Here is a 23736-nt window from a genome sequence, read left to right on the forward strand (position 1 = left end):
ACAAACTAAAATGTCGAAGCATTTATGTGTATCACAACTATTTTTACAAGAACATAAAAGTAAAGTATTTGTTTTTGTGCCTTCTTCAAACTGAGACTCCATTTTAATTTGAAAACTACAACAACAAAATCAATTTGATCAACCTAAAATGAGAACCCCATTAATAGAAAAATGCAAACAAGTTTTGTGATTTGTCATCAAAATCATCACAAATAGCTGTTCATATCTCACACACATTAAAAGTTTTAAACCCATCTAAGAACACCAACAAATAAAACCCAAGATTCAAAATATCATAATTTTTTTTATAAGTTTGTTGTAGTTGGAAACATCACATGTGTCAATCAGTTGAGTTACATGAGTGATAATAGTTGCAATTTCATTACTGTTGAACCCATCATAACTAAAAATTTATGTAAGAGACCATGCTCCCATCTCGCTTTTTAGTGATGGGTCAAACTCATGTGAATGGATGGAGTCGTGTTATTGCCTCTCTAAATGGAGGTTCGATTGATTATATTTTCCCCTTTAGATTAAGGGTTTTACAATAAAGTCACCACTTATTTAATTATTGGAATAGATAAGAAAACCAAAATTAAAAAAGTCATCATTTTATTGATTTGCAAATGAATTTACCATCATAAGAAATTATATGGCTTTGGTCCTAGATATAATCTAAGATAAAGTACATGACTTTGTTTTCTAGTTACAATCTATAAATTGAAAATTACATGGATAAGTATTGATCTATCAACCCTTGATCTAAGCTCGGAGGTTATGTTACAAGATTAGACACCCATCTTGCCCAATGAAACCGGTTTTCTAAACTATGATGGCCAACATTCATATTATAGAATTCAATATGTTATCAATCAATTTGCATGTTAAATTTAATGTGTGTGCATGTGATAAACACTAATTCAATTTATTAAGCATTGCATTTGGATTGAAAAATAAATTTTAGTGAATGTATGTGAATGGTGATATCCTAGATTTAAGAATTTGAAAGAATTATGAAACAAACATGTTTTCTATATTTTTGACGTGGATTTAAGATTAAAGCTATTGTTATGCATAAATATATAATGAACAACCAAGAACACATGAAAAACACATATGAACATTTAAGAACATTCAAACATATTTAGGGACTTTTATCAAATAGCTAAAGGGCACTATACACATAAACTAGACATAGAAAAACAAAAATAAAATAAAAGTTTCATTCTTTTACTACTTTCTTATCTTGGACTTTTAGCAAATAGTTAGAAGACACCATATTTATAAACTAGACTAGCTCTTTTATTTCTTATGTAAAGGTTAATAATTTGTATTCATTATAATTTGAGATTACTACATTTTCCAATCACAAAAATACATAGGGGTGATAATGGGGAGATTTAAATTTATTAGGTAGAAATTTTAAGTTGTTTGTGTGACTAAAATGTGGGTGTACGACTATTTTTTTTTTTTCCCAATAATGGTAGATGTGTTTTTTTTCTTTTAATTTTTTGTATCAAAACGGCAAATGTGTTTTTATAAAAAGACGTGTGTTTATTTTATTTTAATTGTTTTTATAAATGGACAAAGCAATTTGAAAATCTTTAAGAGAGTAGTTCTATTTTGTAGGCAACTTTTTAGTAGGAGTTAAAGATATATCTATTTTTATATATATATATATATATATAACGTGTATATATCTATTTAGTTTAGTTTTTTTAATAACTATTTTTTTTTTATATATTTAGATTTGTTTTTGGATAAATGTGGGGTGTTTAACTTATTTTTCTATTTAAAAAAAAACAATAAACGTATAGTTACTTTGAAGAAGTGGGTTAGTGGAAGAGTGTTCCTATTTTGTAGGCAATGTTTTAGTGCAAGTTAGATAAAGACAAAACATAGCAATAAAATGATACATTGAAGTGAAATAAGATTTTGTAATATGCCTTGATCAGTCATAATTAGTTGCAATGACGGTATTTGGATTATGCCAACCACTTTAGTGATAGTGAACAGATAAAGACTTCTAGAAAGCTTAAAGGTTAAGATTTCGGCAAGCAAGAGTGATGAGAGGATGGTGTGTATTGTGGGAAAGGAGAGAGAAGAGAGTCTAAGCAAGTTAAAAAAATGGGTTTTTGAAAATTGGATGAGAAGCGACATACTGAATTTGGAGTTTGAAGTTTAGAACTTAAATGTATTTGGGTTAGGTTCAATAAGGAGGAAACCGAATCATTTTTTTTAATAGGTGGTGTCTTTCTATTGGTTGGGAGGACTTGGGAGAGCCACTTCAGCGGTCCTCCCGTAAGTTCTAATAATTTCTCGCAAGTATGGGTATGTTTCCTATTCCCCTCCTTGCCCCACATCCACTTCAAGCCATTTTTCCCCTTGCCCCGTACTAGTGGGTACCCATTTCGCCACATTGAAGTTTTTTATACATATAATTCACTATAGTTTATTTTGAATACATCAAATTAAAACTCATAAATATTTTTTTAAAAACAAGTTCTAATATTACACAACATTCTCAGAGCATAACAATACAACAATTCAAATATGAAGAAACACACACACACGCACACAAATTCAAAAATAAAAATACAACAATTAAAAAATATAAATAATTTAAATATAAAAACATAAAAATATAAATTTAATAATACAACATAAAAAGAGAATCATAAATTTAAAATTTGAAAGCTAAAAGCATTATAAAAAATATTTTTTAACTATTTAAATATAAACATAGTGAGTGCGGGGTGAGTATAGAAGAAAATGTTTACCCTAATCCATGTCCCATTTGCTATTCAGGGCAGATAAAACCCGTCCATTTAAGGAAAAATGAGGTTGGTATATGCAAAGACGGGTTTAAATTGCCATTTGGCCATCCCTAGTGGTGTTATACATTGCCACCTAATGTTGAATTACTCAAGAAGTGATTTTCCAAACAAAAAAACATAGTATTTTTTTAAAAAAATTTTAAGATCAAAGATAGAAATGGAGGAGTGGAAAAGTAGGAGAATAGAAAATTAGCGGGAGGATAGAAAAAATTTAGTTTTCCCTCGTGTGTGTTTGGTTGGAGGGGTGGAAAAGTGGGAGGGTGGAAAACTCTTTTATTTGGTTGAAGAGAATAGTGGGAGGATAAAAAATATAGTTTATATAAATTGACTATTATCCCCTCCTTGCCCCACATCCACTTCAAGCCATTTTTCCTCTCGCCCTGTTCTAGTGGGTACCCATTTCACTACACTTAAGTTTTTTATATATATAATTCACTAAAGTTTATTTTGAATACATCAAATTAAAACTCATAAATATTTTTTAAAAAACAAGTTATAATATTACAAAACATTCTCAGAGCATAACAATACAACAATTCAAATATGAAGAAACACAAAAAAAAAAAAAAAAAAAAATCAAACATAAAAATACAGCAATTAAAAAATTTAAAAAATTTAAATCTAAAAACATAAAAATATAAATTTAATAATACAACATAAAAAGAGAATCAAAAATTTAAAATTTGAAAGCTAAAAGCATTATAAAAAATATTTTTTAACTATTTAAATATAAACATAGTGAGTGCCGGGTGAGTATAGGGGAAAATGTTTACCCTAATCCATGTCCCATTTGCTATTCGGGACAAATAAAACCCGTCCATTTAAGGAAAAATGAGGTTGGTATATGCAAAGACAGGTTTAAATTGCCATTTGGCCATCCCTAGTGGTGTTGTACATTGCCACCTAATATTGAATTACTTAAGAAGTGATATTCCAAATAAAAAAACTTAGTATTTTTTTTTTTTAATTTTAAGATCAAAGATAGAAATGGAGGAGTTAAAAAATGAGAGGATTGAAAAGATTTAGTTTTCTCTCATGTGTGTTTGGTTGGAGGGGTGAAAAAGTGTTAGGGTGGAAAACTCTTTTGTTTGGTTGAAGATAATAGTAAGAGGATAAAAAATGTAGTTTATATAAATTGACTATTATACCCTTATTACATAATACGTAAGAAATAAATTTATTTATACTCATTAAATAATATAAAATTTACCACATCATACATATATAAATTTATATTATTATATGTATGTATATATTAAGAGGATTCAAAAAGTTAGTTATTACTTTTTTTTCCTGTAAAAAATACCCATAATTTAATTAACCAACAACTTAAAAATGGGGTTAAAATAGTAAATTGGCAAAATAAAATTAGTTATTACTTTTTTTACTGTGAAAAATATCCCTACCTAAAACTTAAAAATGGGGTTAAAATAGTAAATTGACAAAAATAATAAATTTTTACTTCTACGTTGAAATGCTTTTCGGCTTCTAATAAACTCTACTTTTACGTTGATTTAAATTCTTATTTCTACTCACTAACTCCCTACAAAAAAAAAAAAATAGGATCACTCTTTTGTTAGTTTTAAAACTCCTCCAATCTACAAAACTCACCCCATGTATTCATTTTTTATTTTTTATTTACTTCATCATGATGTATTTGTTTCTTCTGTCCCCTTTTTTTTTTTTTTCATTTTTTTTAATTTTTAAATTTCATTACTCTAATCTCACGTTTTTATTTTCCCAAATCTCTTCTTTTTTATTTAAAAAAAAAAAGACTCTTACTATAAAACCAGTACAACAGTACTATAACTTCTATCCATCTTTATTATCCAAACATATTCACTAAAAAGCAGTTACTATTATGTAATTTCTCATGCTTTTATTTTTGTTTTTCACTTTCTCACTCACAATCTCCTTATTATCACTAACCTCCACGTTTGTTAGTCAGTTTTATATTTATCTTATATTTGTGAAGACTAGGTTTCATTCTCATCAATCTCATGTTTCTTTTTCTTAGTAAATTTTTTTTGACAATTTGTTCAATTTGTGCTTTTCAATGGTTATTTTTTAAAATTAAGCCAAACTTTAGCAACTAATTGATGACTTCAATGGATTTGATGTTAGGGACACATTTTACAGGGTTTGGAATTGAGATTGGCAAATGCAATCAAGACTCAAACCATTCATTGAGCAAACAGGTATCTTCCAAAATTCTTGGTAGTGTTGATTTATGCATTTATGGGGGAAATAATTTCTCCATCACACCCTTAGTGTTTTTTTTTTTTTTTTTTTTGTTTTTTTTTTTTTTTTTGTTTTTGTGATTGGAAAAAGTAGAAATTCCAAATTATAATAAATGCAAATTTAATCTTTATCCAAAAAATAGAAGAGCCTCTGAGCACACGTGTGAGCGTGCGCTCAGAGGCTAGTTTTTATTATTACAATATAAAAATTACAATAGTGTACATATAAATTTAATTGGGCAAAAGATTTTGTTACAAGAGTATTCCTATATTCACTGTTCAACTAGTGAATATAACGTGGGCAACAAATAAGCTAAGCAATTCAATTGGGTAAAACTTATAAATCAAAACTTGCACTAATAATTTAATTGGGCAACTGGGCAAATCAACTTGCACTAATAATTTAACTGGGCAACTAGGTAGCAAAAATGTGGGTAGCAAATTTACACAATTCAACTAGTTTTTAACACATCCCTCACTTGGGCACCAAACACCATTCAACAAATATTTAAATTTTCTTCACCTGGGCAACAAAACTCACTGTTCAATAAATATTTATACATTCTTGCAGAGTTCACCGTTGTTGTGAAGAGGTTGAAGTGAGATTGATGATCAGGAGATGGGAAAGTGAGATTAAGTAGGGAGTCGGTTAGAGCAAAAAGTGGGAGTGTGTTTTTGTTTTTCCTTATTCCTCAGCATTTTTATCTATCTTTTCTCTTTATTTTGGAGAGAAAAGTTTTGTGTGGGTCCGAGTGGAAAATGTCTAGACTCCACATAAAAGTTTTCTTCCCCTTCAAACCAAACAATACACAAACTCATTTTCTCTTGTATTAAAGTTTTCTATCCACTTATTTCACTTTCAAACAAACACACTAAAGTATGTTTGGATGGTTTGTTGAGAGGTAGTTTAAAAATCTAGAGAAGGGAAAAATAAAGAAAGGACGGAGACACCAGTGAGTAGACAGGCCAAGAGAGAAAAACTTACAACATATTTTACAAACTGACGTGGCAATGGAAAAATTTATAGAAAATCTTATGAAACCAAAACTTAAAAAAAATGAAAACCCAAATTTAGTACCAAATCTCTCTCTCTCTGTCTCCGGAGTCAACGAGTTGTTATACTTATACTCGTTCTCTCTATTTTGGAAACATACCACCTGACCTGGGTTTTGGCGTCCGAATGATTAGTATTTAATACAAAATTTGATGCCAAAAAATAAAACGAAGGAGAAAATGACAATTGCCGGCCAGCTTGGATTTGATTTTTATTAAATTTCCACATGTAAATGCTGATGTGGCATAGTACCACGTCAGTTTGTAAAATGCGTTGTACGAGTACGATAGACAAAAAAAGGCAGCCTGGGTTTGTTTGTTTGTTTAGGTGGAGGGGATAGAGTAGACAGACTCTAGTATAGTATAGTATAGTATAGAGATAAGGCCGCTTCGGCTTTCCTGCTTCTTTACAAAATCTCACTACTTAGAATTGTATTCACAGATTCTAAAGAAAAACAAACTGCATTCTAATTTTTCTTTTCCTTTCCTCAGTTTCAGGTAGGTAATAGGTAAGGTAACCAAATTCTCTAATTCTTTTCTCTCTCTCTTAGGGTTTTAGGGTTCTTCTCTTTCTGGGTCTTTTTATTGTGTAATTACTGTTTTCGTGCTGTGAGCTTGTACATATTTTTCTATAATCAACCATAACTACTTTTAAGTTTATTAATTACCCAAGATGGGTTTATGTTAAATCATCTTCATTAGGGTTTAATTTTGGCCTGTGCAGTTTTTATTTATAACCCTAACCCTAACCCAGTCCCAGTCCCAGACCTTTATTTGCTGAATGTGTTTATTTATATGGTTTTTCTTTTGTTGGAGTATTAGAGTAGGACAAAAAAGAGAGAGTTATCTATGGCGTCCCAGCTTATTCGTGATTGGGTAGGGATCAACACATTCGCTACTGCCACCCAGACCAAATTGCTTGAATTGTTGGGAAAACTTAAGCAGGAGGTTCTTTTTCGTACCCCATTTTCGCATTATTAACATACATGTTTTGCTTTGCTTTGCTTTGCTTTTGTTAATTATTATCACTTATGCTGATTATATATACTTTTGATTTCTTGCATATGCTATGGGTGTAGGATGTGAGCACATTGACAATACTTGTAATGGGGAAAGGTGGTGTTGGGAAATCCTCAACCGTAAACTCAATCATAGGGGAAAGAGCGGTGACTGTTAGTCCTTTTCAGGTATATGCTGCTTTCATTCTTTCCCTGTCATAGAACATTTATTTCGTTCTACCTTTCTGTGCACTTCGTATTTGTTTATACGGGTTATTTGTTGTTTGCCATAGTCGGAAGGACCAAGGCCTGTTATGGTGTCGCGTTCAAGGGCTGGATTTACTTTGAACATCATTGACACTCCCGGACTTATAGAAGGAGGATATGTCAATGACCAGGCACTTGAGATTATAAAACGGTATGCTAAGTTTTACAATTCCTTAGTGAATTGTGTTCCTGGCTATTTCTTGAGGAATTGATGTCAATCTATTTTATAACTCTGACTTCGTCTTCTTTTCTTTCTTTTTTCATTTTTCATTGTGGGTGGGTGTGGGGGGTTGTTTGAGCAGTTTCCTTCTGAACAAGACCATTGATATCCTACTCTATGTGGACCGCTTGGATGCGTATAGGGTTGATAACTTGGATAAGCAGATTGTTAAAGCCATAACAGATAGTTTTGGTAAAGGAATATGGAATAGGGCTTTGGTGGTCCTTACACATGCTCAGCTTTCACCACCTGATGGGCTACCTTATGAAGACTTTTACTCCAAAAGGTCTGAGGCTCTTCTAAAAGTTGTTCGTCTGGGTGCTGGGTTAAAAAAACATGATAAGCAGGTCTGCTTTTCTCTCTTATCTCCTGATTCTAGTTCTGCAACCTCAAGTTCAATTTATGTTTTTTTGCCTTCCCCTATACTGTCATTATTAGTTAATTTTTTTTTATTTTTTGAAAATAAAACTTCTATTCATAGTGCTAAATAAACCAGTACATCAGTTCGCAGTTGGAACTGTAGGAAAAGGTGGATTTTGGCCAACCCAGCACTCTTGGTCTGTTATTTGGCCAATACATGTGCCTCTATAATTGCATTTTTCTTTACAAAATTTTAGCTGAAATAATTAAATTCACGGCCCTTTATCCTAATGTCCCTATAGAGACCTTGAAGCTGCAGGCCCTTGCACGGAATTGATCACCACCTGTGGATCCCCTTTCAATATGATGTTTCTGTACCCCAACTCCCTGGCTAGCCTTGAACCTTCTATGTCTGCCATGGCTTCCTCTGTAGCAACTTCTCTGGTATAAGGACTCCATTTACTTATAGCTGCTATGGCTTCACCGCTCGCATTCCGGATTATCACTCCAAGCCCCAATGCCTGTTCTCATTCAAAAAAAGCACCGTTGAAATTTATTTTCACAGCACCAGTTGTTGACTGCATCCACTGGGCTTCCTAATGTATCTCCTTTGCCACTGCTCTTGCCTGTATTGTGTGGAACTCCTCCAGGAGGTGCGGAGCCTCTAAAATAACACCATTGGTATCCTGCTATGTTCCTTCACAAAGCCATTTGTTTCTATTATTCCATAGTGCCCGCATTCTGATTCTTATTTTCTCCAGCAGCACCGTATCACTCTTGTCCACTATTGTGTCCATAAAAAATTTAAATCACCCCGACCTGCTATTGGAATTGAGTGAATAGGAAAGGAAAGTGGTGCACTAAATCCCTGTGTATAACCTCACAACTCCAGAGCACGTGGCCCGTAGTCTATCTCCCAGTACCACATAGGGGGACACCAAATATCTTCTGCTCAAGCTGTTCCTAGTTGACTAGTTCAGATAATATCATTACAAGGCCGCCAGATGAAGAAACCAACCTTGCTTGGCACATTCAATTTTCCATATTACCTTCCAGAAATTTTTTCCTTCAGCTCCATGGGAGCTTTCACCACGTTCCCTCTCTGGTTCTTCTCTTAGCAGCTTGTAAGTACTTTTAACTGTAAACTGTCCATTGGCAGTCCCACTCCAAACGAGCATGTCACAAGGCAGAGTTTGACTTATAGGGATATCATGAATCACTTCAGCTTCATGCTCCATGAACGTGCTCTGCAACAAGCTTCAATTTCCCCATTTTCTCTCTTGATCAATCAACTCAGTAACTTTCATATCAAGTGGATGGTGCAGCCTAGGGGATGCAATCTTATGGGTTGGTTTAGTTGGAACCCAGCAATCTTGCCATACCTCGCTTCTGGTATACTTTGCCAAGTATATGAGGCATTGGACTTTATTGTTGCTGTCATGAACGTCCCTCTATGAAAATACTTTGCCTTGAGTGTCTTGAATACAAGGGTGTTTTCCATGGTGAGTAATTTCCAGCACTGTTTTGCCAGGAGTGCCAAATTGAAAGTCTCTAAATCTCTAAATTCCAATCCCCCTTTTACTTTTGGCTCACATAATTTTTCTCACCTCATCCAATTCATGCCTTGATTCTGACTTCCCTTGCCCTGCTGAGATTTTCACACAAAGTAGAAGGTAGTTTGAAGACACTCATTGTGTAAGGGGTATTGCTTGGGCCACTGCTTTTATCAACACTTCTTTTCCCGCCCTTGGTAAAAAAAATTTCATTCCAACCTTGCTCCTTTTTCCCCACTCTTTCCTTTATGCTCATGAAAACTTTCCTTTTGGATCTCCCTACATTATTGGTTCATAATGCAATGCTCAAATATTTAATATAAGACATTGTACGTGAACTTTCTATTGACTAAATTCTCTTTTGGAAGATGCATGAATGACTTGGAATGTGATTTTCTCTTTTACTTATGCATTTCTTTCTAGATGCAGTTTATATGAGTGCTGCGCGCATTTAGCTTAATGACCTATATGTCCATGAACCTCTTTTTATTGCTGTATAAGGTTTTGTTTATGTTTTATTTTTTATTCTCATTTTTTTGTTGCTTATTGCAACACAAATGAAGAAGATGGCTTTATCCATTTTTGGATTGACGTTTTTACTTTTCTAAAAAAAATTGGATCAAAATTTTATGAGTCATGAAAGTATTGGCAATATTGCTTAAAAGATTCCAAGATATTAAAATGGTTGTGTTGTGTGCATTATGAGTATTTTCTTATTTTTTACACTTTAAAGGCTAAAATCACCTTATAATGGAAAATTTTCCTCAACATCAAAGTCATGAGGCCTATATTTTCTTGACAAGTAATAAATTTATTGAAAAGGCGCAAAAAGGGGACACAGCCCTAGCACAGTGGAAGTATACTAAGGATGAGCCAAAGAGAAAAAGAATTAAAAGAAATACAATATATAATTTATCTAAAATCCAAGTCATTCATAGAGTTCTAACAAATTTAATGAAGTGAAAGAGGTAGAATTCAAAATCCAATCATATAAAGCCTTTAGAAATACTAACTTGAACATAGATAAATGTAACTCCCTCCCTAAAAGCACACATTCCTTTCTCTCCAAAATCACCATGGAGTAGCTTTCCATATTTCACCATTAGTTCTCTTGTCAAAGTGTCCTTTCCAACAAGATAGCAAATCCCTCACTGATCTAGGCATTACCTTATTAATACCAAAACAAGTAGAATACTAATGATCACACTTCCTAAGGTATATCACAGTGTAGAAAGAGATGTGCCACTGACTCCCTTGGTTCTCGTACATATAGCACCAATCCATAATAATTATCCCCCGCTTCCTCATATTGTCTGTTGTCAGAATTATTGCAAATGCAACACACCATGAGAAGAAAGCTATACCTTTAGTGGTACATAGACTTTCCATATGTTTTCTGTGGAAATATCTTTTCCGCTCCTACTCTCAAGGCCTTATCATATCTATTCACTTGAAAACCATGATTTTATGACGAGATGCATACCAATTTATCTTCCTCCTTCCCTCAGGTCTTGGTTGCACATAAATCATCCAAAAAATGTTCCATAGATTTTAACTCGTAGTCATGGATGCTTGGGAAAATAAAGGATTTCAAATAGGGCTTCTATTCTTGAATTCTAGAGAATCTATCACTCTGGCATCTCTATCCCTAGCAATTAGGAAAAAATCAGGGTACCTTTCCTTAAGAGTAGTTGCCAAGAGCCTTGTAGCTAATTGGTATAGCTTGGTCTCCTTTATGAGAAGAACTAGGGTTCGATTCCTCTTGGATAGCAGCTTGTATGTCTTCAGTTTCTTTTGAGATCTTAGTCAATGGAGGAAAATTTGATCAATTTAAGCCTGGGATGCACGGGCGTGGCAAAATGGCTGCCGCACCCGCGTCCGACGCGGCCTAATGCGGCGACGCACGAGGGACGCCGTTGCCTGCACGTCGAACCACGTCTAGTTTTTTTTTTTTTTTTTTTTTTTTTTTTGTTTCTAGATTCGTGTCGATTCGGCTCCGATGCGCGCCGATTTGCGCTGAACCGGGCCGAATCGGATCGTATCAGCCGAATATTGGTGTGTTTCGGCCGGAAAAAGGAAATCGGCCGGTAAGGAAAAAAAGAAGAAGCTTAAACCGAAAATACTAGTGGACTGGACTGGACTGGATATTGATACGCCACTGTCGCTGGTGGACTGAAATTGTATCTTTGCTTCTTCGTGTTCTTCTTTGCATCGTCTTCTTAAGTGAGTACTGAGTTGTTCTGTACTTCTGTTCTGTTTTTTTTTTTTTTTTTGGAAGTGTTTTGTAACTTCTGTTTCTCTTTTTGATAAGTTCAACACTTAAAAACTTCTTTGTTTTTTGTGCCTCTCTGACCAAACGTGAGAGGCACATCTTCCCTTTTTTTTTTCCTTTTTTAATGGGAAGCTACACGTGAGAGCCTCCTACTTTTTTTGTTTTTTTTTTTGTTTTATACTTATTATTATCTATTTATTTTATTATTATTATTTCTATACTATTATTATTATTATTATATGAGTTTTCTATTATTATTATATAAAAAAGCATGCTTAGTAATATATTAAAAATATAAATAAAAATATAAATAAAAATATTTTTAATAATTTTTTAATCGCCGAGTCCCGCCGCACCCGCACCCACCTTTTTCAAAAATTGTCAAGTCCCGCACCCGCACCCGAGTCCCGACATGCACCCGTGCTTCATAGATTTAAGCCTAGTAGAGGGATAAGGCAAGGAGACCCTCTATCCTCCTACCTGTTTATTTTTGGGCAAGAAGTTCTGTCTCGGATCCTCGATCGTGAGTTTTGCTCCAACAACATCAATGGGGTTAAGGCAAGTAGGAGGGCCTGCCATCACCCACTTTATGTATGCTGATGATATTGTACTCTTCTCAAAGGCAACCAGAAATGATGCTGCTAACATCATCAAATGTATCGAAAAATATTGCAGCTGGTCAGGTCAAGAAATCAGTTGGAACAAATCAGGTATTTTCTTCTCCAAGCACTCTCGACCTAACATCAGAAGAGCAATCAAGCATCAACTACACATGAAAATCCTTAAAAAGGAAGCTATATACCTTGGGGCATCCCTTTTCCTAACCAGATCTCCCACTAAGGATTTCAAATTCCTTCTAGACAAGCTAGAAACCAAGCTGATGGGGTGGAGAAGCAAGTGCCTTTCTTGGGCAGGTAGGAGTACTCTCATTAGCTCCGTGGCACAAGCCATCCCCAATTACTTCATGTCCTCTTTCAACATTTCGGCCAAGATTTGCGACAAGCTAGACTCTACATCTAGAAGATTTTGGTGGAAACCCAAGGCCTCGGTAGGCAAATTCATAGCTTGGAATTCTTGGGACAAGCTCTGCCAGCCCAAAAGCCTAGGAGGTCTCGGGTTCAAGAAAGCAAAAGATTTCAATAATGCGATGCTTGCTAAATTAGCCTGGATGGTTGCCTCTAAGAGGGACAGCATTTGTGTGCCCATGGTGAGAGCTAAATACAAGATAAGACATGATTGGCTTTATAGCAACCCCCCCAAGTCAGCTTCCCCATCATGGAGAGCCATTGAAAAAGTCAAGCAACTGATAGTTAAAGGTGCATGTTACATTATTGGAGATTGCCAGTCAATTAACGTTTAGTCTGATCCATGGGTGCCTCAGTTACAAGGGTTCAAACCTGTACCAAGAAATGAGTCACAAATCAGACCCCCCCTTCTCTTTTTTTTTGATAAGTAAGAAGAGAATATTATTAATAAAAGAGAATCAAGGAAAACACAAAGGGTTCACGGCAGTGAACAAAGGAAAAAAGACCAACAAAAAAATAGCTAAAAAACAGCTAATCATTCTAATAGATGAAAGAAAATCCAAAAGGGTAGAACAATCCGAATAACCCCAACATCTAGACCAATCAAAGAGTGTTCGTTGACAATACTCTAATAACTGAACCACAGTTTTCTCCTCATTCTCAAAAGACCGCCGATTCCGTTCAATCCAAATAGTCCACATTAAACAACCTGGAACTAAATCCCAAATATCAGAGCTATGCTTCCCAAGCCAATGATGCCAGCAAAATAACAAGTCCACAACTGAACCTGGCATGACCCATTTGATCCCAAACAACCGAAGCATATACATCCACAAAGAATGAGCTATCGGACAGATAAGTAACAGGTGATCCACAGATTCCGCATTGCTACAACACAAACAACAACGATTTGCCAAAGGGCGACCACGAAGTATAAGATTATCCAAAGTTAGAATCTGACTATGGGCTGCAGTCCACATAAAAAAAGCCACCCTTTTAGGAACCTTAACTTTCCAAATTCCTTTCCAAGGGAAGGTGGAAGGATCTGCATTTCGAATCTTATGATAAAAGGACAGAGTATCGAACTTCCCACTGCCATTAAGATCCCAACAAAGACTGTCACAACCTCCACCCCTAGGAATACGGGTTTGGATGAAATGAAGAAATGAGTAGGAATCCGCCAACTCCCAATCATTGAAATCCTTTTGAAATCTTAAACTCCACACTCTGTCATTAACACCCACTGAAGGGCTTAACACCTCAGAGATACAAGCCTCCTTATTAGCTGAACACAAAAATAACTGAGGATAACAAATTTTGAGAGAAACATCCCCAGTCCACTTATCATGCCAAAACAGAATATGAGCACCATCCCCCACCACGAAAGAGAAATGCTTTGTGAAAGTTTCCCATCCTTCGCTAGTGCTCCGCCATAACCCACAACCATGAGCCCTACTACAAGCTCTAGTGCACCAACCCCCTTTTCCTTCCCCATATTTCATGGCAATGACCCTTCGCCACAGATGCGAGGTTTCATGGCCATACCTTCAAAGCCATTTCCCTAATAGGGTGTGATTAAAAGGTGCCAACTTCCGAATTCCTAAACCACCCAGCTCACATGGTAAGCAAACCTTTTCCCAGGCCACCAATGGATATTTGAAACACTCAACTGAAGAACCCTACAAGAAGTTCCTTTGAGCATTCAAATCTGGTCGCTACAGCTTTAGGGATAGTAAAAAGAGAAAGGTAATAAGTCGGAAGGCTTGAAAGGGTACTCTTCAGCAAGGTAAGTCTACCACCCTTTGACAAATAAAGCCGCTTCTAGCCTGAAAGCTTCTTTCCCATCCTCTCAAGGATCGGATTCCAAATGGAGGCTGTTTTGTACAAAGAACCCAATGGCATACCCAAGTAAATCATAGGCAAACTGCCCACCCTGCACTGAAGGATATTAGCCAAAGACTGAATGTTACACACCTCCCCAATAGGGACAATTTCACTTTTCCCCACGTTCACCTTCAAACCAGTAAAAGCTTGGAAACAAGTCAAAACCAACCTAATAGAAAAAATCTGCTCTCTAGAGGCATCACAGAAAAGAATAGTGTCATCAGCAAATAGAAGGTGAGAAACATGGATACCGATCGAATTAACAGGGCCCACATGAAAATCCTGAATTAAACCCCCTTCCTCAGTTTTCTTCAAGATACGACTTAAAACCTCCATGATCAAAAGAAAAAGAAGGGGAGACAAAGGATCACCTTGTCTGAGACCTCTAGAGCTACTAAAGAAACCAGCAGGAGATCCATTAACCAAAACAGAGAAGCGAACGGTAGAGACACAAGTCTTTAGCCATCTCCTCCATCTATCCCTAAAGCCCATCCTCTCCAACAGATAAAACAAAGCGTCCCAATTCACATGATCATATGCTTTCTCAGTGTCTAACTTGCACACCACCCCCGGAGTACGACGTTTCAGTTTACTGTCTAAACATTCATTAGCAATAAGCATAGAATCCAAAATCTGTCTGCTACCAACAAAAGAATTTTGAGACTCTGAAATAAGTTTATCCAGCACCCGCCTCAATCTGTTAGCTAAAACCTTAGACAACAGCTTATACACACTGCCCACTAGGCTGATAGGCCTAAAATCTTTGATACTTAAAGCATTATTTTTTTTGGGAATCAGAGAAAGGAAAGAAGCATTTAGAGACCGTTCAAACTCTGAGCTTCTATGGAAATGATCAAAGAATGCCATGACATCTATTTCCACAACACTCCAGCATTTTTGAAAAAAAGCCATAGTGAAACCATCAGGACCTGGGGCTTTATCACCCTCCATCTCATGTAGAACCTTAACCACTTCCTCCTTAGAAAAATCCCTCTCTAATTCAAGACACTCAACCTCCTCAATTCTATCAAACTCTTAACCATCCATAGAGGGGTGCCAAGTATCTGACTCAATGTACAGCCTCTGATAAAAATTAACCACCTTAGACCGCACCTCTTCCTCATCCTCATAAAGGACACCATCCACCTCTATAACCCGAATATGATTAGTTCTTCTATGGGAATTTGCAACCCGATGAAAGAAGTGAGTATTATTGTCCCCCTCCTTCACAAATAAAATCTGGAACTTTTGTCTCCAAGAAATCTCCTCTAAAGAGGCAAGATTAGCAATCTCACCTTTAATCTGAATACGACGCGTTTGATCCTCCAGAGAAAGACTAGACAAGTCCTCCCTAGCATCCAAACCCAGCAATTCAGATAAGAGACATTTCTTCCTAAAGGCCAAATCCCCAAATTCCTCCTTATTCCACTTTTTCAAGTTCTCTTTGAGAGTTTTTAATTTACGAGCCAAAATAAAGCTAGGAAAACCCGAAAAGCAATACCCATTCCACCATTGCCGAACCCTCTCTACAAAACCCTCTTCTTTCAACCACATATTCTCAAACTTAAAGGCACTCCGACCTTTATTAACATTACCCGCCACCACCAAAAGAGGGCAATGATCAGAAACTACATGAGGAAGAACCCTTTGAGACACATTTCCAAAGTGATCTACCCAATCCACTGATGCCAAGGTTCTATCAATTCTTGACATACAAACTGACCCCGAATCTCTAAACCAAGTAAACGAAGCCCCTTCAAAGGGTAAGTCCACAAGGTAATTAGCCTCAATGAAATTTGAAAAAGCAAACATAGCCGGACTAAAAGCCTCATAGCCAAATCTCTCACTCGGATAACGGATGGTATTGAAATCCCCTAAAACACACCAAGCTGTATTCCACCTAGAGTGCATTCTAGTAAGTTATTCCCACAACGCACCCCGTTGGTTATCCTCATTAGGCCCATACACTCCTAAACAAGCCCATACAAAATCATCTGCAACCCTTTTCAGTAACACATTAACAGAAAACAGACCAATAGCACAATCAACTTTTTCAAAAACTCTCTTGTCCCAAACCAATAACACCCCCCCTACTGTATTGACTGCATCTAGAACAACCCAATCTAGGAATGGACTACCCCAAAGGCTTCGAACAATAAAACAGTTTAAAGAGGCCAACTTAGTCTCTTGAAAGCAAACTATATCACACTTCCACTCCTTGAGAAGATTTTTACATACCTCTCGCTTTTGAGGATTATTTAATCCCCTAACATTCCAAGATAAAAGCCGTAAACTCATTTTAAACTGGTAATCGCCCCTGTACCTACTGAGCAGTCTCTGTTCCTCCCCTTAGAAGCTGCCCCATCATAATTAATAGAAGAAAACAAACCTTTGAGCTCCCTAAACCCTTTCTGCTTAGAGTTCACAATACCATTAGAAGACCCAACACTAACAACATCAACACAGTCCTGTTCAAGAAGACGGAACAGAGCCAGGCATTGATCTTGGTGCTTGACAATAGGAAAACCCACAATTCTACAGAAATTTTTCATTAGGCTACAAACCCATTTCGAATTTTTCACCGATGACCCTCGAACCTCTCCCTCGCCACCTTCCTGGATCACCGCCAACTCCTTGTGATCATTGGGATCCCATTTAGATAGAGGTGAGCACTCCAAAGATCCATTCCCGTCCTCTCCATGACAGAAGCCACTAGGATAAACTTCATTGTGCTTCCACTGAATCAGAAGATGCTTAGTCCCTTCCTGTAACTTCTCAACCCCATCCAAATGACTGGGCGACACTGGCTCAGCACTAGGATTGCACCATGCTTCTCCCTTCTCCCCTGAAACCACCGTGGGTTCATCTCTTACTCCAAAACAGATACCCTCCTCGCAACCCAGACCCAATAGAGGAGAAAAAGAATTATGGGCAGCTCCCTGATGCCGAAGATCAAAAGAAACGGCATACCCAGGTCCTATTAACTTGGCCGAAGTCTAGGTCTCTTCCCTGGACCTCTAATTGGTCCCCTCCACATCAAAAAACCCAAAAATGGACCCCCCCCCCGTCGCGCTCGCCGGCGCCGCCGTAGTCACCGACGACCCAAAAACCACCGTTGCCCTTGCTGGTGACGCAGTAGACACCGCCGGCGACCCAGGAACCACCGTCGTCCTCAACTACGACGCTGCTAACACTGCCGGCGACCCAGAAACCACCGTCGCCCACGCCGGCGTCGCTGCTGACACCGGCGGCCTGACAACTAACTTCGCACTACTGCTCGAGCTCTCCCCTTGTACCCACGTTGCATGACCATCATTTGGCTCTTTTTCAGATCCGGGTTTGACCAAAATGCCCTTGAGAGATTCCACGGGCTGGGCTTTGGCAAGCCCATCAGATTGGATTATAAGTTCAGGCCCACCACTTAACACTCTGGGCCAACTGAACTCATTTTTATCCATCCCATATACAGAACGTTTCCCTCCCTTAATCTTACACCCTTTCAGAGCTAAATTAGCAGGAGTCAGTTTAAAAGTGCAAGTCCGCGTGGGTCTGCCATTGATGACTAAAACATTACCATTTAAGACCAAACCATTTACTGTTGGGACTTCAGGAATCCCACTCTGCCCCAAATTTGCTCCAACTTTTTCAAAATCCCTGAACTTTTGCTGATGACCATAAGTAGACAATCCCACTCCGGTCACCACCAGCATACTGACCACCTCCACCACCACCATTTTTGGAGGATGCTTCAGCCATAGCAACCGGTTTAGCACCGGTGAAAAAGTTCCTCATTTCTCTCTGAAACAAAGACCAACCTACACGATTGGAGCTTGCTGGTATCATAACACACCCACGGCGAGCCCCACCATAGTATTCAGCTATGACCACAAAAACACTAGCCTTATTTGACCTCCCACAGAATTCCAACAACTTGTTATTTTCCAGGAAGTGTTTGCAAATGGGAACTTTCCCCGGAATCCAATCACGAATATCCGCAAAACAAGAAAGGATCCACTCCAATCCTTTACGTCCTACCCAAATAGTGTGTTTGACATGCCGGCTACTCTTATGAATAGCATACGAGTCATGTCGCCCACCATTGAAAGAAAAAGAGAAAGACTTTGCATCAATTCGGAAAGGAATCTTACTCCCCCCCTGAACCGATAAAGATGGAGCGGTATTAAGGTTTGAAGCTGGTTTGGTATCAGTTTTAGATAGGGAGATAACGGGTAACAATGGAGGTGAAGACACAGAAGGTTTAATAGGCAAAGTGGATGGCAGTAGGGGGGATGGCGGAGGGCATAAACTAGAAGGGAAAGAGGGATGACAAAAGATGTAAGAGGGCAGACCAAAAGGTGGGAGTAGAGGTGGAAAAAGAAAAGGATAGGGAGGGAGGGGATTGGTATGTGGGACAGCTGGTGGTATACAGGGGAAAAGAGAGGGAGTTTGGGGGGGGGGGGGGGGGTTGGTGGTGAGGGTGAGGGTGAGGGTGAGGGTGGGGGAGGGGTGGGGGAGGGAGAGAACAATTTGACATTGCCTCAATCTAGGAAGATCAAGAAATAAGGAGACACGAAAAGAGGAAGAGAACAAGAAGGAACAAAGAAAAAACAGTGTATAGAGTACTTTTCTGGTTGATAATCTCCCCCCTTCTCACTGTTTCACAGCTCTTTGATCCCACTTCTCACAGTTGGAATTCTAGACTTATCCTCGAGTTATTCGATGCTGCCTCTGCTCAGCCATCATGTCTATCCCCCTACCAATCAGCCCCAAATCTGATAAACTCATTTGGACTCTGGACTCCAAGGGTTTGTTCTTGGTTAAGTCAGCCTCTAGAATTTCAGTTGATCAAGAACCTAATCCTAGTCAAGCCGAGGTACCTTGGAAGAAGCTTTGGAAGGCAAGGCTCCCCGAGAGAATTAAAATGCTCCTTTGGAAGATTGGTAACAGTTCTCTCCCCACCAATGAAAATTTGTCATGCAGATTGGAGTACATCGACCCCAATTGCACCCTATGTAAAAATTGTTGGGAGTCTTGCGTACATCTGTTCTTTGAATGCCCCATAGCTAGAGCTTTATGGCTATCTTCCTGCTGGGGGCTCAGAGTAGATACTAGCATGCTGCAGACTAATGAAGACATTATCAAGCTTATCATTGAGCCTCCAACATCCACCATCAGTGCCCATGACCAATGGCTCATAACTCTCAATATGGCCCTCATTTTGGATGAAATTTGGTACTTAAGGAATCACATCTGTTACCAAGATGCCTGGGTGGATATTCCCAAATCTATCCATACGGTACAAGCTAAGTTCTTAGAGTACTCCAAGCTGCATCTGTTTCTCCTCCCACCTTCCCACCATCTAGTTCCACAACCTGGGCTCCCCCTCCTTTAGGATGGATTAAGATTAATGTGGATGTAGATTCTTCTGAATACAGAGTTGCTAGGGGGTGATAGCTAGAAATCATTTGGGTGAGGTCATTCGCGCTTGGGGCAGATGTCGCCCGTTATGCTCTCCTCTCCAAGCTGAAGCTGCTGCCCTTCAATGGGCAGTTGAGCTTGCAAGCTGAGAACAGTGGCACCAGGTTATCTATGAGGGTCATGCGAAATCTTGCTTTGATGTGCTATCCTCGTCCGCTCCTTCCCCTGACTGGTCCATCAGTACCTATATTAGCAATATTCTGAGTCTTTCTTCTGCTTTTCCTTCTGTTAGGTTTTGTTGGGTCAGGAGACTTTGCAATTCTGCTGCTCATGCAGTCGCAAAATTCTCTTTAAGCTCACATCAGTCCTTTTTTTTCAATAATGGTATCCTCCCACCTGATATTGAGTCTGTTTGTAAGGTGGACTACCTTTCTTGTACTTCTTCTTTTGTTTAATGACATTGCAGATTACCAAAAAAAAGGGTTCGATTCCCCCTTCCCTCACTTGTTGTAACAATTGAATTATCAAAAAGTTGTAGTCTTGCCATTCCAAATATCATGCCACACGGTTATGGCGGGTGGGGTCTTGTATCTGTTGTTTGCTCCCAAGGGGTGGGTCCAGCCTTGCTAAGGTTTCTTAAGACCAAAGAACCGGGAGGAAGAGAGGGGAGAGGGGGGGGGGGGGGGCTTTCCCTTCTTGGTTCTCCTATAGCTGAATCCTCTGGAATCACAAGAATCCTTAATTAGAATGGGATTCCAACTCAGCATCCTTTTTTGAGATTTTGAGAAGAGTTGCCCTTTGGAGAGCACAGTATGATGCCAGTTGTAAGCACATCATTAAAAATAAATAAAAAATTATGTGTGTGTGTGTGTGCCACAATTGAACTTTGGACCCACTTCCTGTGGACCCTACTTCAACTATTCCAACCTATTATGATGTTCTTCCACAGTTTACACAGATACATTATGTTATGCCAGGCTGTAAAAGAATTACAGTTGTGTCATCTGGCAGTTCACCTGTGCCCACATGTCCTAAGATTTTTGTGCTTTGGATTAATTTGATAGATGCATACCTACACTGTTACATGCTTCCGTAACAATGAGAGAATTATGGTTGCTTATGTTTTGTTGCTTGCGTTGATGTGGAATTATGGCTGGAATGGTGGCTGAATTATTGACTAGTTGGAAGGAACACTTTGCAAAAATTTGGAAGTCTATTTATTCACTTGTGCATAAATGTGGGACATTTGGAGAGAAGAATTCCCACACGTTTGAGAGTTGTGAGTTATTTCTGTTGAGGGAAGCATTTGGGCTATTTATTCACTTATGCATAATGTGGGGGCATTTGGAGAGAGAAGAAGCTACTATTTGCTTCTCCTCTATATTGCTAGAAGTACTTAATTTTTTAAGTTTTAGGAGTCAGCGTTTTTGTTTTTTCTTTGGTTGTTAATCTTGTATACTACCAGTGTTCTAGGGTTGCACCCCTTTTAGAACTCCTTTTTCTCGAAGTACAAATTTACTTATCAACAAAGAAAAACTTACAGCGAGTCCCCCACCCTCAACTTTTTTTTCCTTGATAAGTGATTTTGACAGTGAGTTTCCATGTCTAAAGATTTGCAGTAGTGTCACTATCATATTTCTTGCAACAGAGTTCCAACTTGTGTTCACCATAGAGTTATAGTTTATTTAAATTGGAGCTCAACAAGTTGAAAAATGTTTGTTTAGAAAGAAATTTATTTAGGAAATTCATTTGTCTATTTTACTTAATGAATTTGTTTGTCTATTTTGCCTCTCTCTATAGGATTTTGCAATCCCAGTTGTTTTGGTTGAGAACAGTGGGAGATGTAATAAGAATGAAAGTGATGAAAAGGTTAGTCATTTTCCTGTTGCCACATGTTTGTTGTTTTTACCTTTTAGTACATTCATCATTGATGATTTTTCTCTAAAAAAAACGTCATTGATGTTTTTTCATCTTTGAGAGATTGAGAAGATGGTTGTGCTTTGGTGACAGGTTCTTCCAAACGGGACTGCTTGGATTCCTCATTTAGTCAAAACAATCACAGAAGTTGTGTTGAATGGAAGCCAGTCTATTGTTGTTGACAAGAAGCTGATTGAAGGGCCAAACCCTAATGAGAGAGGGAAGTTCTTAATTCCGCTTATTTTTGCCCTCCAAGTAAGTTTCTTAAATTTAGATGCTTATTTGTTTCTCATATCTTTGGATAAGTGATCAATGAAATTCATTCAATTTTTCTCTCTGCTTCTTTGCAGTATTTCTTTGTCATTAAACCAATCGAACGTGCCATCAAGAATGATATTGCAAAGGAGAGTAGACCATCATGGGAGATGCGTGATACGGGAGTGGGCAGTCGCAAGTTCTGATCTGGCTATGAACCCCTGCCACCATGAAATTTTCTTATTGTTGTCTATTTTCCTGTACTGGTTACATCTCTATCTCTTAGCCATTCCTAGTATATTCTGCAGTATTGGTAATCTGCGGCATATGGATTCCTTAGCGTTTTGAGAGAATTGGATTTTGTGTACTCGGAGATCATATGCTCTTTGAATTATTTTTTCACTACCTAATTAATTTTGCATCTGTAGAATTATTTATTTCCCTATTCCAATTCTTCTTTGCAAATGATGAAGATTTCTTGTCTCTCATAAAAAAAAGTTGGAAGATTTCCTGTTTATTTTCAAAGAGTCCCGTGTGTATTATTGCTGTAGGGGTGTGCGTTGGTGATGCTTTGCATTAACATGAATTATAAGAGCATGCTGTCATGGATAACATAATGCCTACACAGTAACTGTTTGTCAGTCTAGGGTCAAGGAGATTATTCTGTAATAGTTTTTCTAGTTCTGAAACTTTTTAATTCTAAAACTTGATGCTGTCCATTACCGTGGTTTTTATTTTAGTGACTTCCCATATAAGTTGTGGTTCAAAAAAAAAAAAAAGTTTTTGCGGTTCAAAATGCACATCATAAAATGTATTATAGGAAAACCCTGGGAAAAAAATTCATATCATAACTTGGTTTTAACTTCTAAGATAACTTGCTGCGAACCTACACATTGTGTGTGATAATTATTTTATGGTGGTTTTATTAATTTTTTTTTTTTTAACAATTTAAACTAATTTAATAAAGAGTAATGTATTTCGTAATCATATTTTAATTTATTATAGGAACAATCATAAATCATAAATATAAATTTTGTTGTACTAAAATGAATATAATACAATTTTTCTCAGAAATTCAAAAGACAAATTAATGAAAATATTCATTTTTTTAATAAAAGTTATTTATAACATTTTATGAATCATTAAAAAGAATATAAAATTTGAAAATTATTCTTTTAGTTTTAAACAAAAATTTTCAAACTTTATTTTTTCTGCCTACAATCCATAACACCAAAAAATGTAACTAAGAAAATTAATAAAATTTAACAATGATTAATTGGACCAATTAGGAAAACAATTTGTTGTAATTTCATTCACCCAAAACATATTATCAAATAAACAATTATTAGCAAAATCTAAGAATTAAATTTTTATATATGCATTGTTATAAAATAATAATAATTAAAATAAAATTGCAAAAGCTAAAATTTGTCACCC

General features: G+C 37.2%; 1 protein-coding gene across 3 annotated transcripts; it reads left to right on the plus strand.

Annotated features, from left to right (window-relative positions):
* The first annotated feature begins 6472 nt into the window (after positions 1-6472).
* Positions 6473-22744, plus strand: LOC126693086 (translocase of chloroplast 34-like). Of its 3 annotated transcripts, none has more exons than XM_050388954.1 (8): positions 6473-6628; positions 6953-7078; positions 7210-7317; positions 7422-7546; positions 7698-7962; positions 21928-21996; positions 22138-22299; positions 22395-22744. In XM_050388954.1, exons 2-8 carry the CDS (start codon positions 6980-6982, stop codon positions 22503-22505), a joined length of 939 nt encoding a protein of 312 aa, XP_050244911.1. In that variant the 5' UTR covers positions 6473-6628; positions 6953-6979; the 3' UTR covers positions 22506-22744. The 3 variants fall into 3 exon arrangements, with proteins under 3 accessions (XP_050244911.1, XP_050244909.1, XP_050244910.1); XM_050388952.1 differs by having other exon boundaries at positions 6484-6644; XM_050388953.1 differs by having other exon boundaries at positions 6486-6639.
* The last annotated feature ends 992 nt before the right edge of the window (positions 22745-23736 follow it).

This window comes from Quercus robur, chromosome 7, assembly GCF_932294415.1.
Source record: "Quercus robur chromosome 7, dhQueRobu3.1, whole genome shotgun sequence".
Classification (NCBI taxonomy): domain Eukaryota; kingdom Viridiplantae; phylum Streptophyta; class Magnoliopsida; order Fagales; family Fagaceae; genus Quercus; species Quercus robur.

Bases quoted from the DNA above. Each gene is read 5' to 3' on its own strand.
- LOC126693086 (XM_050388954.1), top strand. From the start codon at position 6,980: ATGGCGTCCCAGCTTATTCGTGATTGGGTAGGGATCAACACATTCGCT. The intron at 7,318-7,421 runs GTATATGCTGCT...TGTTTGCCATAG, and splicing joins TGACTGTTAGTCCTTTTCAG to TCGGAAGGACCAAGGCCTGT. The intron at 22,300-22,394 runs GTAAGTTTCTTA...GCTTCTTTGCAG, and splicing joins CGCTTATTTTTGCCCTCCAA to TATTTCTTTGTCATTAAACC.